At 42.4% G+C, this 14,210-nt stretch overlaps 1 protein-coding gene across 1 annotated transcript; it reads right to left on the bottom strand.

Annotated features, from left to right (window-relative positions):
- Window positions 1–10,123: 10,123 nt before the first annotated feature.
- On the bottom strand, window positions 10,124–13,873 carry LOC143654480 (tripartite motif-containing protein 60-like). Its single transcript, XM_077126465.1, has 2 exons — window positions 13,681–13,873; window positions 10,124–11,909 (listed from the first exon to the last, which is right to left on the bottom strand). Exon 2 carries the CDS (start codon window positions 11,838–11,840, stop codon window positions 10,422–10,424), a length of 1,419 nt encoding a protein of 472 aa, XP_076982580.1. The 5' UTR covers window positions 11,841–11,909; window positions 13,681–13,873; the 3' UTR covers window positions 10,124–10,421.
- Window positions 13,874–14,210: the final 337 nt, after the last annotated feature.

Below are 14,210 nucleotides of genomic sequence, written 5' to 3'. Positions count from 1 at the left end.
GTCTGGTGGTGGTGGTGGTGGTGGTGGGGTTCCTTTGTAAAACAGTATTTTATCCTGGAGGTCCTGCTATGTTTCTGAACCCAATTGCTGGCTGCATTCCACCCCTTATATTGGATAGTCTACAACATAAAAGGCCAGGACTGGAAAGGCCCCTGTGACTAAGAGGAGTATGTGGGATCACTTACTGGCTCTGGACACAGGTACTTGTTTTCCCAACTCAATTGTCATTGACTCATAAAGTCTCCACAGTCTATTATTTAGCAACCATCAAACTGTATAGTTTGGGATTCTAATCCACTACCAATTTGATGGGATTTGTTGCATCCTCAGTTTGGACTAGTATAATTATTCTCATTTTTAAATTGGACCTCAGATCCCTCATCTGTCTTCCTTGGGTAAGATTCTCCTTTGACCAGTGTCACTATTAACTATGTTAGATTAAAATACAGAATCCAAACCCCAAATCTGAAAACCCCTTCTACCCTCCCAACTGTTGTCTCTTTAATGTAATTTTTAAAGGATTCAAAGTTGGAATTATTTCCAAAGTATCAAACTACATTGTTGGGTTCTTATCTAGCTCAGGTACTGGTCCTTTCACTCGGGTGTATGAGTCCAGCCTTTCTCTGACATTCGGATGGCCATCTCAGTTGTCAACAGAACTTAATTGGGTCCTTCCTAAGCCAGTTGGAGTTTGGACTCTTTTGATGATTTGATGAGGGCCCAGCTGTTTGGTTGCTGTTGATGGACAGCAAATTCAAGAGGGGATGTGGGCCAGAAAGCCACAGTGCCTGAGGGATAACAGAGTAGAAGAAAAGTAAGTACATAATTTTTAAGGAAGAAGCCCTTTAATTCTAAGGGACGGAGATATCTAGTTCTCCCAGGAAAAGGCAAGCCAAAGAGCATTTCATAAGGGGAGAACCCTAATTCTTCCCTAGGGGCAGTTCTAATTCCTAGCAGAGTTATGGGTAGACACTTAGTTCAAGGTAACTTGGTTTCTAAGGCCTGTTTGGGAAGACTTTTTTTAAGGTTTGATTCATTCTTTCCACCCTTCCTGAGGATGGTGGGTGCTAGGGTGTATGTAAATCCCATGAAATACTTAAGCTTCTCATAACACCTTGTAGTATGTGGCAGGAAAAGTGGCTACTATTGTTAAAATTGATATTTTCTACCACCCCATAGTGGGGAACAATTTGTTCAAGGATAATTTTGGAAGTTCCTGATGCTGTATCTGAGGCTAGAGGATACGCTTCTACCCACCCCGTTAGCTAGTCTTTAAAAACCAGAATATATTTTAGTCATCCTAGTGGAGGCATCTCAGTGTAATCAACTTGAATGCTCTGAAATGATCTGAGGCCTAGTTCCCTTCGCTCTTGTACCTATTTCCTTAGAATCTTTTTACTGATTTTTTTTTGGCAAATTATGCATCATTCACATGTTTGTTTAGCTATAATGTACAGGTCCACTCACCCAAAATGTTTAAGAACCAGTTCACACATGGCCTGAACTCCCCAGTGACTTCCTTGATGTAAGATTGCTACAATTTCCTTCATTACTTGTTTATTCAACTTATGTCTGCCTTCCAAAAGGACCCATCTCCCCTGACTATCTGAGCTTGCTTCCAATTGTTACAGTTCCTTTACGTCCTTCTCAGAGAATACAGGGACCTCAGATTCTCTGGGAATGTAGGGTATTAAGACCATTAATTTTGACATGGGGCAAAGGGAAGCTCCCTTAGCCTTTTCATCTGCAAAACTGTTACCTTTTGCCTTAAAGGTATGGCCTTTCTGGTGTCCATTTATGTGCACCACTGATATTTCCTTGGTAAGAGTAGATTAGTTAATACTTGTTTTATTAATTCTCCATGGACCGATTCCTTCCCCTTGTTGCTAGTTAATCCCCTCTTTTCCCCAAATTTTCCAAATGTGTGGACCAAAGTCATACTTAGAGTCAGTCTACACTGTACCATCTTTTCCTTATGATAATTTGAGGGCTTGGTTTAATGCATACAATTCACAAGTTTGAGCTGACCAATCATTGGGCAATTGACTAGCTTTCCTTACTTCACAAGTTAATTCATCCACAACTGCATAACCATTGTGTCTCTTTCCCTCCAGACTCTAGAAGATATATCTATGAACATTTTTCCCTTAAGGGAACATTTCCCCCTAAGATTCCCTAGGTCAGGCCAAACTCGGGTTTGATACTCAAGTCCAAACATTCATGTCCAAAGGGCCATCTGGTCAGGCTCTTTCCAAAGAAAGGAGGCTGGGTTTAAGCTATTGTCTGTGATTAGAACCAAATAATCCTTTTCCATTAAGATTGCCTCATATTTCAGGATTTGGGAATCAGTCAGCTACCTCTCTGTCCTTTGGGATAAAATACTACTGACCAGATGAGGGGTGCTGACCACTAATGACCCTCCAAAGGTCAGTTTCCTACTTTCTTCTACTAGGAGAGTGATTACCACAACAGCCTGAATGCACTGAGACCATCTTCTGGAGACAGGGTCCAAAACTTTAGAAAAGAAGGCTACAGGTCTCTTTTGGCCTCTGTTCTAGTTTGCTAGTTGCCAGAATGCAACACACCAGAGATGGATTGGCTTTTAATAAAAGGGGATTTATTTTGTTGGTTCTTCAGAGGAAAGGCAGCTAACTTCCCACTGAGGTTCTTTCTTACGTGAAAGGCACAGGATGGTCTCTGCTGGTCTTCTCTACAGGCCCCTGGGTTCCAACATTTCCCCGGGGTGACTTTTTTCTGCATCTCCAAAGGCCTGGGCTGAGCTGTGAGTGCTGAGATGAGGAATGCCAAGCTGCTTAGGCTGTGCTGCGTTGTGCTCTCTCATTTAAGCACCAGCCAATTAAGTCAAACGTCACTCATTGCAGCAGACATGCCTCCTAGCTGACTGCAGATGTAATTGGCAACAGATGAGGTTCACGTACCGTTGGCTTATGTTCACAGCAACAAGACTGGGTATGCTCACCTTGCCAAGTTGACAAGTGACTCTAACTAACACATGTCCACCCCTTGTCAACTTCAAGCATCACCTTACACAGATGTAAAAAATTCTCTTGCTTTGGACCTGTGAATCTCAAAACAAGTCTGGTGCCAATAAGCAAAGGAGGATATTCACAGAATATAGATTGTCATTTCCGTAGGGAGAAATTGGAAGAACACAGATGTAAAACCTGCAGGGCAAGTGCCGTGGGATCTCAAAGTCTGAAAGTCATTTATCCTTTGGCTTTAGAAAGTGGCAGTCCCACCCCTTCCAAGGGCCTATGCAGTGGCCAGCCTCTTTACAAATCAACCTCGGGGAACATCAAGGAGACCACCTTTTGGCTCCACTCTTTCCAGGCATCAGGGCCACCCCTGGGCTCTCTGCCATTTCTGGGGCACACGCTCAACCCCTCCACATGGTGGCAGCCAGGCTCTCCCAGTCCCCCAAGGAGCGTGCTATGCCTTTTCCAAGGCCCGAGGCTGCACAACTATTCCACTGCAATGAGAGGGGAGACTCATCCTTGTCCTTCAGGGTAAACTCACCCTCTCCATGTATGTGGGTGGGTCCACTCTCCTGGCCGAGGTTTCTTGACTTCAGACCCGAGGTTCCATGGTTCTTACTCTGCAAACTCCAATTTTTCCCTTTTGTGTCCTCCTTTGCCAAGATTGGTAGTAGTTCCATTTACACCAACAGTCTCTTCAAACACTCCAGGACTTCGTCATCAGTCTCTTCACAGTTCCTCCAAAGTCTTCCCCTTAAGCCATCCAAAACACCATTCCAAAAGATCTGGTATTTGCAAACCGCAGCAGTACCCCACTCTCTGGTACCAAATCTGTTCTAGTTTGCTAGCTGCTGGAATGCGACACACCAGAGACAGATTGGCTTTTAATAAAAGGGGATTTATTTTGTTGGTTCTTCAGAGGAAAGGCAGCTAACTTCCCACTGAGGTTCTTTCTTACGTGAAAGGCACAGGATGGTCTCTGCTGGTCTTCTCTACAGGCCCCTGGGTTCCAACAGCTTTCCCCGGGGTGACTTTTTTCTGCATCTCCAAAGGCCTGGGCTGAGCTGCGAGTGCTGAGATGAGGAATGCCAAGCTGCTTAGGCTGTGCTGCGTTGTGCTCTCTCATTTAAGCACCAGCCAATTAAGTCAAACGTCACTCATTGCAGCAGACATGCCTCCTAGCTGACTGCAGATGTAATTGGCAACAGATGAGGTTCACGTACCGTCGGCTTATGTTCACAGCAACAAGACTGGGTATGCTCACCTTGCCAAGTTGACAAGTGACTCTAACTAACACAGCCTCCTTTTGGGTTGGAAAGGCTTCTTAAGGGAGGGGAACCAGTGCCTGTTTGAGACCTTCTAAGTCTCCTATTCCCCCTCCCTCTGTTCTAATTTGTCAGGCTCTTCCTCTAACAGTTTTTTTTTGTATGGTCCTTTAATATGAGAGGCATAAGAACTTATCCACAACCTACAATATCCCACTAATCTTAAGAACTTCCTTAGTTCCCTCTTCATCCAGTGAGAAAGGAAACTGGCTCCTACTCAGATTTGGTGAGGCCAACTGCAATTTTTGGAGATGTTTTAAAATAACTGATACATATGTGGAACTGCTGAGGACCATGTGACCCCGGGTTGGGATCTGCTGTTTTAAATATTAGCTCTTCTTAAAGGCCGATGGTGGAATAGGATAGATGGAGTTCAACCTCGCTCCAAGGATCAGCTAGAGAAGGGATGGGAGGGTGACTGAGATGGTGAATCTTCTGTACCACATAGGGTGGCCCTGGTTGAAAAAACTGAGGAACTGAGAAGCAAAGAACTGTAGTCATCTTGCTGGTGCAAGCAGCCTAATACAGAAGCCCAGAGCCCTCAGGAGTGCACGGATGGGGAGACAGGGACTAAGCAGTAAGCCAAGTGGTGGTCCTTGAATGCGCTACCCTCACCAGCACAGCCCTCTGACTCACCCCACACCACATACACCTTAACCCCGTACCTGCCCCTACTCCCTGTGCTCCAAGTGCCCCTGCTCCACCAACCTCTCGTGCACATACCCACCCTGCAACCCCACCCGACCCCAGCCCATACAGTTGTGCAACCCCATGCCACCCCCCCGACCTCTGCTCACAGGCACATTAGGTTACCACACTCCCAGATCCACATATGTGCAAGCCCCCCAGCCATATCTCCCTGCTCTGGGAAAGTGCTGACCTGCACAGCCAGGCCACATCTGCCCCGGGCCCATGCAGGCATAACACTGACCTGTTGCCTGAACTCTGCACATGCATACAAATGGCGCTGTGCTCTAAACCAGGGCCCAGCCCCCAAGACGTGTACACCTGCACAGCCACACCCTCTCCTAGTGCTGGGCACCCATCCTCACAAGCATTAGTGTAGCATCCCCAATCTGTGCCTGTACCTGTGCTGCAAGAAATTACCACACTCTTATGACCTGCACTGTGCCCTACATCCTGCCCCACATCCATCCCACAAATACAAGGCTTTAGACTACTGAAGGAAATCAACTTCCAAAGTAAGGCAATCAAAATATTTACATATCGTGAAGACAGCAGAAGATCATTAGACATATCATGATGCAGACAGATATAGCACAGCCTAGCAACCAAATTAAAACACCAGAGGAGACACAGACAATGGAACAACTAATCAAAGATGTTCATATAACTCTACTAAATAAAATGGGGTGGCTAATGACATAAAGGAGATTAAGAAGACACTACAAGAGCATAAAGAGAAATTTGAAAGTATAAATAGAAAAATATCAGATACCACAGAGAATAAAGACTCTGTTGACTAAATAAAAAACATACTAGAGGCACACAACTGCAGATTTGAAGAAGCAGAAGAAACAATAAGGGAACTAGAAGACAGAACAACTGATTTTGAACACTCAAGACAGAAAATGGCAAAAAAAGGTGGAAAAAATTTGAATTGGATTTCAGGGAAATGATGGACAAAACAAAGCACACAAATATAAGTATCATTGGTGTCCCAAAAGGAGAAGAGATGAGTAAAGGGATAGGAAGATTAGTTAAGGGTATAATGAGGGAAAACATCTCAATCTTTATAAAGGACATAAATATACAAGTAAAAGAAGCTCAACAAACTCAAAATAGAATAAATCCAAAAAGGTCTTCCCCAAGATGCATACTAATCAGTCTGTAAATGTTGAAGAGAAGCAGAAAATTCTGAATACAGCAAGAGAAAAACAATCTCCTACATACAAGGGAAACCAAATATGACTGAGTTCAGACTACTCAACTGCCACCCTGGAAACAAGAAGGCAGTGGTATGATATATTTAAGATCCTGAAAGAGAAAGACTTCCAGCCAAGAATTCTGTACCTAGCCCAAAGTGCCCTTCAAAAGTGAGGGAGAGATTAAAATTTCACAGATAAAAAATCCTGAAAGAATCTGTCAACAAGAGACAGGCCCCACAAGAAATACTAAAGTGCATTCTACCAATTGAAAAAAAAAGACAGGAGAGGGAGGTCTGAAGGAAGGCAGAGAATTGAAGAGTACCAACAAGGGTAACTTAAAGGATAAAAAGAGAAAGAGGGAAAAGAATATATAGATCTGACAAACAAAATCCAAAAGATAAGATGTTGGATTCAAGAAATGCCTTTTCAGTAATAACTTTGAATGCTAATGGACTAAACTTATCAGTTAAAAGATCCAGATTGGCAGGAGGGACTAAGAAGTACAATCCAGCTATATGCTGCTTACAAGAGACTCATCTAGACACAAGGATACAAATAGATTGAATGTCAAAGGATGGAAAAAGATGTTTCATGCAAGTTGTAACCAAAAGAAAGCAGGAATAGCTATACTAATATTGGTAAACAGATTTTAAATATAAAGACATCATAAGAGACAAAAAAGGACCCTAATAATTAATTAAAGGGACTGTACTGGTTTGAAAAGGTTTATGCACTCTAGAAAAGCCATGTTTTAATCCTAATCAGCCTTGTTTAAACCATTATAAGCAATGATTTCTTCTAATTCCTATTCAGTACTGTATGTTTGAAACTTTAATTAGATCATCTCCCTGTAGATGTGACTCAATCAAGAGTGGTTGTGAAGCTGGATTAGGTGGAGATGTGTCTCCACCCTCGGGTGGGTCTTGATTAGTTTACTGGAATTCTATAAAAGAGGAAACATTTTGGAGAATGTGAGAGATTCAGAGAGAGTGGAATGATGCAGCCACAAGAAAGAAACAAAGTCCACCAGCTAGGGACTTTGGGAGATGAATAAGGAAAATGCCTCCCAGAGAGCTGGAGAGGAAGCTAGCAGATGACACCATATTTGCCATGTGCGTTCCAGCAGCTAACAAACGAAAACACCAATAAACATATCCTCACCAAACAGAAAATCTAACCCCCCCTTATCTCTTGTCCCTTCCGCCATTATTTACCCCAGTGTTGCTGTGGTACTATTGATGTTTTCCTGTTAAACAGCCCATGGAGGCAATAGCAGTTGTACCCCATACCCCAAATTTGTACACTTTTTGTACAAGACTCATACCTTTGCAGCAGTTCATGCAAGAACTTATTTATATTTGTAGTGTTAATCAGTGGGATACATAGGTCTACACAACCCCTTTCAATCATGTTCATCTTCAATATGGTAATATTATTTCTAGACCCACTAGAGAACCAACTTCACTTCTAACTATTCCCTTATACTGTAGTTCAAATTCATTAGCTAACAGTTCACACATCTCTAGCTTCTGTGCTTCTCTAAGTCCCCTATATTCTATATTATAAGCCTCTGATTTTACCTTTACCATGGTCATAAAAGTGGAATCATACAGTATCTGTCTTTTTGTGCCTGGCTTATTTCACTCAGCATTTTGTCCTCAAGGCTCATCCATCCTGTCATGTGCTTCAGGACGTCATTTTGTCTTACTGCTGTATAATATTCCATCATATATCTATACCACATTTTATTAATCCATTCATCTGTTGATGGGTGCTTGGATTGTTTTCATCTTTTGGCGATTGTGAGTAATGCTGTTATGAACATTGGTGTGCAAATGTCTGTTTGTGTCACTGCTGTCAGCTCTTCTAGATATATACCAAGCAGTTGTATTGTTGGGTCATAGAGCAACTTGACATTTAGTTTTCTAAGGAACCACCAAACTGTCTTCCATAGCGGCTATACCACTTTACATTCCCACAAGCAGTGCATAAATGTTCCAGTTTCTCCACATCCTCTCCAACATTTGTAGTTTCCTTTTTAATAACAGACATTTGTATAGGTATGAGATGGTATCTCATTGTAGTCTTGATCTGTATTTCCCCCATAGCCAACAAAAATGAGAAGTTCTTCATGTAATTTTTAGCCGTCTGTATTTGCTCTTCAGAAAAAAAATGCCTATTCGTATCTTTAGCATATTTTATAATTGGGTTTGTTCTTTTGTTGTCAAATTGTATACAGGATATCAAACCTTATCTGATGTGTGATTTCCAAATATTTTCTCCCTTTGAGTTGGTTGTCTCTTCACCTTTTTAACAAAGTCTTTTGAGGTACAAAAGCATTTGCTCTTGAATTCCCATTTATCTATGTTATCTTTTGTTGCTTGTGCTTTGTATGTAAAGTTTAGGACACTACCTCCTATTTCTAGGTCCTGAAGATGTTTCCCTACATTTTCTTCTAGAAACTTCATGGTAGTATGTTAAGATTTGTCAATAAAAATATTTTTTAAAGAGTCTACATAAGTAGTTAAAAACGAGTCTGTTTAAAGAAATTATATGTGTTTGAATTTTTTTACCATTTTTAAGATGACTGATTTCACTTATAGCTTAAGATGGAGATTATATTAGTGCTGTCAAGATCAAATTAATGCAAATAAAGTACTTAACTTTTTTCAAAATTTTCTGTGAGTCATGTGGTGTCTGAGGACACTGAAATAGCTTCTGTCTGAATTCAGTTTTCTTGACCCTTCCAGAACTTGATCCTGCTCACTGGTCTCTGGCCACACATTCTCAGTGTGTTTAAGATTACATTTCCTCACAGTCCCATGAGCTGTGGTTGCCCCAGGGTTGTGCCTTTCCCCTTGGCTTCCTTCTCAGTTGATGGCAGCAGTTCTTCACTCAAGGCTCCTGGAAAGCAAGGGCTCCACTGGACAGCTCCATCACACTGCACTGACATATTCATGGGAGCAGCTAGGTCAGAGCAGAATAAGCTTCTCTATAGGCTTTTTAGCAAAATTTTGTGTTTGGGAATCAGTCAATGGAATAGAGAAGTGAAATTATGTGGTTAGTGGACTTCCTTCATGTGGATGACTCTGTCCATTCAAGGAACAGGACAGAGATTTTTTAATCAGCCATACTCACACCTGGCTTCTGGAATTACCCATGAACATCAAAAAGGTTTATTTATTGTGAAACTAAAAAATTATTTACAATGATACAGGTGAACTTGGTAAAAACTCATACATTACCATAGAGTAAAATGAGAAGCAAAATATTCTCTCACTACAGACCACTAGTCTTCATGACTCCCTTCAGCATTGGCATTTTGTTTCTTCTGAAACATTCCAGAAACATCCTATGCATATGCAGAGACACAAGCATGCAAACTCTTGTTTTGTTTGGATGTTTTCACACCAATGGGACATGGTATATGTAGTATTCTGCACTTCTTCATTTAAATAATCTGGACATATTTGCATATCTCCTTTGCAGAACCAGCTTACTTATTTTTAAGTATTTCTTGCCTCTTCAACCAAGCTTGAATGAGATATAACATTGGCTGTCTTGAAGAACCAGTGATGTAATTCTTTAATTTTTGTGAATTTTAAAAATTTATAATTATAAAAGGATTTTTAGCTGATTCCCATGATTGTCCATGAAACTGACAAAATGAATACTATATCATAGGTAATTACAGAAAAATTGATAAAAATGAAGGTCTCCTGGCACTTGGAAGTAATGCAAAAAACAATCCCTTGGATCAATATAACCCAGAATTTACACTTTGAATCTGTAATGTCTGGGTGTGGGTGTGGACAGTCCTCATGGGCAACATCAACACCCCCCAAATTTAGCTTCTGATGTCAAGACCAATGATGTCTCACACACACACCAAGTGGGTGGGAAAAGACTTACTCTTCTTCTAGTGAGTCTTTCAGGGGAGAGCTGGTGACGCTCAAGCAGACCCAATGTTGACATGGGAGTGAGAGGTCACAGGACTGGGGTTTATGGTGGTTAGGGGGTGAGTGTGGCAGCAGGGCCCTGGGCAGTTTGACCTCCTGCCTGCACCAAAGGGGGAGCACCCAGATATTCTTATCAAGTTCCCACGATATGTTACTATGCAACATCAAAATTATGTCAGAGTCTTTATTACAACTACTTTCCAATTGCACAGGAAGAACATATCATGTACAAAAAGACTTTCAGATAGCTGATCATTCATCTACAACCAGACGGATTATAAGACATTTTGTGGTAGGTCCGACAGAGAAATAAGGTACAATTTTTTCTGTAAATATACTTTTGTGTGCATACAAATATGTTCTATTATCCAAATTATAAAATGAAACCTCTCCCAACTCATAGTCCAGAAAAATTCCAATCCGTCTGTAGTGCACTGAACCCAACATGTCAAATGTACTAGTCCAGAGGTGAACTTTCCAACATCCATTGTTTGGAGATGGTGATATCAGAGTATTGGTGTGGAAAGATTCTCTACAAACACCTAAGGCCAATTCACCTGTGCCTCTCACTTCTACTTGCCAAAAATGTCTTCCAGCATCAAACCCCTCACAACTCCGGACAGCTTGGTAACAAGTAAATGCCTTGGCGTGATGAAGACATTTTGGTTCCAACTTTCCAAAAATGGCAGTTTTTCTATCTTCTAAGATGATAAGATTTGGGTAGGCAGTTTCAGGATCTAGTGTCAAATCTACTTTAAAGATGTTCATCATTTTATGCAGGCTAAAATATTGCAGAGGGACATTAAAACTCTCTTTCTGTAATTCATATGAGAAAACTTTTGGGGATTTTAGGTTTCCATGCCTGTTGTGGATACTTTCAACACCTGTCAGCAAATCCAGGTCTGCCTGTACATACTTCCCTGTCATTTCACGCAACAGATTTTTCAGTGTGGATAGATGGTATGAAATTTGGCCTTGGTTTTCAGTTAGCTTATCTTCAACATTCTTCTCTTCACTTACAAGCCGGCTATGAATTGCTCCCTGCTCCTTTTCTAGGAAACACTTAAGTTGTTCAAATTCAGAGTTTAATTCCTCCCTCCACTTTTCCATGTCCCCTTTCAATTTACATGATTTCATGAGCTGGATTCTACTATCCTTTTCAGCATCTTCAATGTTCTTCTTCAGAGGTTTAATGTAGCTTTTGAGCTTCTTCCTGTGACTGGCTGCAGCTTGCTCAAGGGAAATCAGGTGGTGATTCTGACAGTCAGAGAAGACTCTGCACTGGGAACATAACAGCTCCAGATCCTGCTCACAGAACAGGGTCAGGAGCTGGTTGTGTTTCTCACAGAAGGGTTTCTCTTCCTGAGGTTTCCTCTTGCTCCTCCTGGGGGTGAGATGAGTCACAATTCCTGTCATGTGGGATAATTGGGTGTTCCTTTTGAAGTTCCTACTGGGGCAGTGGTGGAGACAGATGGGACAGGGGAAGATGTCCTGAAGCTCTTCCCAGCACTGGTGGATGCAGGAGCCACAGAAGTTGTGGCCACAGTCAATTGTCACTGGGTCTTTCAGGAAATCCAGGCAGATGGGGCAGCTGGCCTCTGCTTGCAGGTCAGTCAAGGAGGCTGCAATGCCCATTGTGCAGTGAGGGTTTTCTGTTGGAGGAAACTCCATTCAGGAGGGTCTGGTTCTCTAGAAGCTGTGAAGATGAGAAGCTGATGATTTCTCAGTGTTTTCTCTTCCCTGTATGGCAGAATAAACAATATTTTAAAGGTAAACATTTTTCACAGTATGTCTCCACCCCATTTCATCCAAATCAGCTTCTCTGTATCCCTTCTGTGGGCCCCTAGGTTTCTTTTAGTCTCCTGATTTTCCTCCTTCCCCTCAAAGCTATCCCAGACATGTTTCCTATCTCTTCACCATTCTTGAATCCACTCCCCAAATAAATGAAAATCTCCCAAATTGAGGTAAATTGAGAGCATGGTTAAACTAAGACAGACATTCTGGTTCCATCTGCTTCTGTCACCAATGTTGATACCCAAGCCTCATCAGATGTTCCCTTTTGTATAGGGTAGAGAGGTTGGTCCTCCCATACTTTCGGCAATGCAGGAAAATAACAATAGAAAACTACCATCACTTTCCATTTTATTTTGTGTCAGCAAAAACATGAAAACAGATAAACCACAAGGAACATTTTCTTTAAATAACAGTAATTAAATGTGGCACTGTAAGAATTCGAGAGTTTTTGCCACGCAAAGGAAGACTCCAAGAGACGTTCTCTCATGCAACACACAAGGGGTTTATTTTCCACACATGCGTGGGGCTCACTGAACACCCAGGAACAGAGAGCCCCCTGCCTGAGTTTGTAAAAGTTTTTTAAAAGGGGTAAGATGAGGGGGGTGGGGGTCGAGCATGGGTCACAGGTGCTGTTTTGCAAAAAGCAGATAAGAGCAGTTTTACAACAAGCACTTTTAACAGTTTCACAGCGAGCATTTCTTGAGCATGAGTCATGGGAGTGGCTATTGCAGATAGCCACAGTTTTACAACAAGTGATTTAGGCGCAAGGAGTCATGGGGGGGGGGGGGGCGAGAAACAGATAACCGCCCTAGGAAAGTCTCGGATTGTTTACTTTCAACCTGATGGGGCCCATAATTCTTTTCTTTATAATTCTTAACTCACACCAAATGCATAGCCATGAATATAAAATGACACAAATGCTTTTGCTGGATATTTCAGAAGCTAAAATACATGTAAATAGCGAAATTAAGCAGGAAAAATTAGCTACTGTTAAGCTTTATAAAATCCCTTTTTACAGCACAGTTTGAAGAATTTCTGAAGTGTATTTGCATTTCACTTCTTTGCTCTTTATGTTCAATTTTAGATTTGCTGATTATTCCCAACACTCTACACAGAATTTGATTAGAGTTGGACAAACTTTCAAGACTTTAAAACTTATAAAATCCTGTGATTTTCACCAAAACAAATTCCACATAGATGACTGCAAGGTACAAACTGAATTGTATTTACATATAAAATTTAAAATATAAAAATATAGAATATATAAAAATATTTCTCTTTTATATATGCACATATAAAATGCACATATGAAAATGTAAAATATAAAAAATATTTCCCTTTAATTAATAGTACAATCATATGCAAACGTTTAAATAGAGAGTGCATTGGTGAGAAATGGAGATGAAAACAGAAACAGCCGGCGGCTGGCACAGGATAAGCGCACACGGCACACCGCCTCACTCCCACGCCTCCCTCACACCCAGGCGAGCGAAGACACGTGAGTCTCAGGACCTCCCAGGCGCCGGCCTCCCGCCGCACCCGCTGCTGGCTAGACAGTCTCTCCAAGACTCACCACCCACCGCCCTTCCTCCGTAAGCCCCTGCCTCCCTAAGCACCTCGATCCCCTTCCCACCCTGATGGGCTGTTATGAGCCCCTAGCAGATCTGCTTGGTTCTCTGGCTCCGGCCCCTGGACCTGAGCCCCTGCCCGTGCTCACCTGTGCTCAGGGGGTGGCTGTCGCCGGGCAGGAGCTGTCCTTGGTGCTGGCGGCGCTGGCAGGACCACTCACGGGAGAACTGGGGTCCCTCCTTTCTGTGCAGGGCAGACTGTCTTCCTCCGTGCAGGGGAGAAGGCGAGCCCAGCACAAGGCCCAGGCTCTCGGAACCGTTCGCACGCAGCCGGCGAAGACTCTGAACTCCGCGGGAAGCTTCTTTCCTTCCTCCCATTGGCAGAATCAAGACACAATCAACCTCTTTCCTTCGTCCCATTGGGCAGAATCAGGAGCAATCAGCCTCTTCCCTTCGTCCCATTGGACACAATCAGGAGGAATCAGCCTCTTTTCTTCGTCTCATTGGGCAGAATAAGGAGCAATCAGCCTCCCCCCTTCGTCCCATTGGGCAGAATCAGGAGCAATCAGCCTCTTTCCTTCGTCCTATTGGGCAGAATCAGGAGCAATCAGCCTCTTTCCTTCGTTCCATTGGGCAGAATTTAGAACAATCAGCCTCTTTCCTTCGTCCCATTGGACAG

The sequence above is a fragment of the Tamandua tetradactyla genome, chromosome 13 (assembly GCF_023851605.1).
Source record: "Tamandua tetradactyla isolate mTamTet1 chromosome 13, mTamTet1.pri, whole genome shotgun sequence".
In the NCBI taxonomy this organism is placed as follows: Eukaryota; Metazoa; Chordata; class Mammalia; order Pilosa; family Myrmecophagidae; genus Tamandua; species Tamandua tetradactyla.
This window is presented reverse-complemented; position numbering and strand designations above follow the sequence as displayed.

Bases quoted from the DNA above. Each gene is read 5' to 3' on its own strand.
- LOC143654480 (XM_077126465.1), bottom strand. From the start codon at position 11,840: ATGGAGTTTCCTCCAACAGAAAACCCTCACTGCACAATGGGCATTGCA.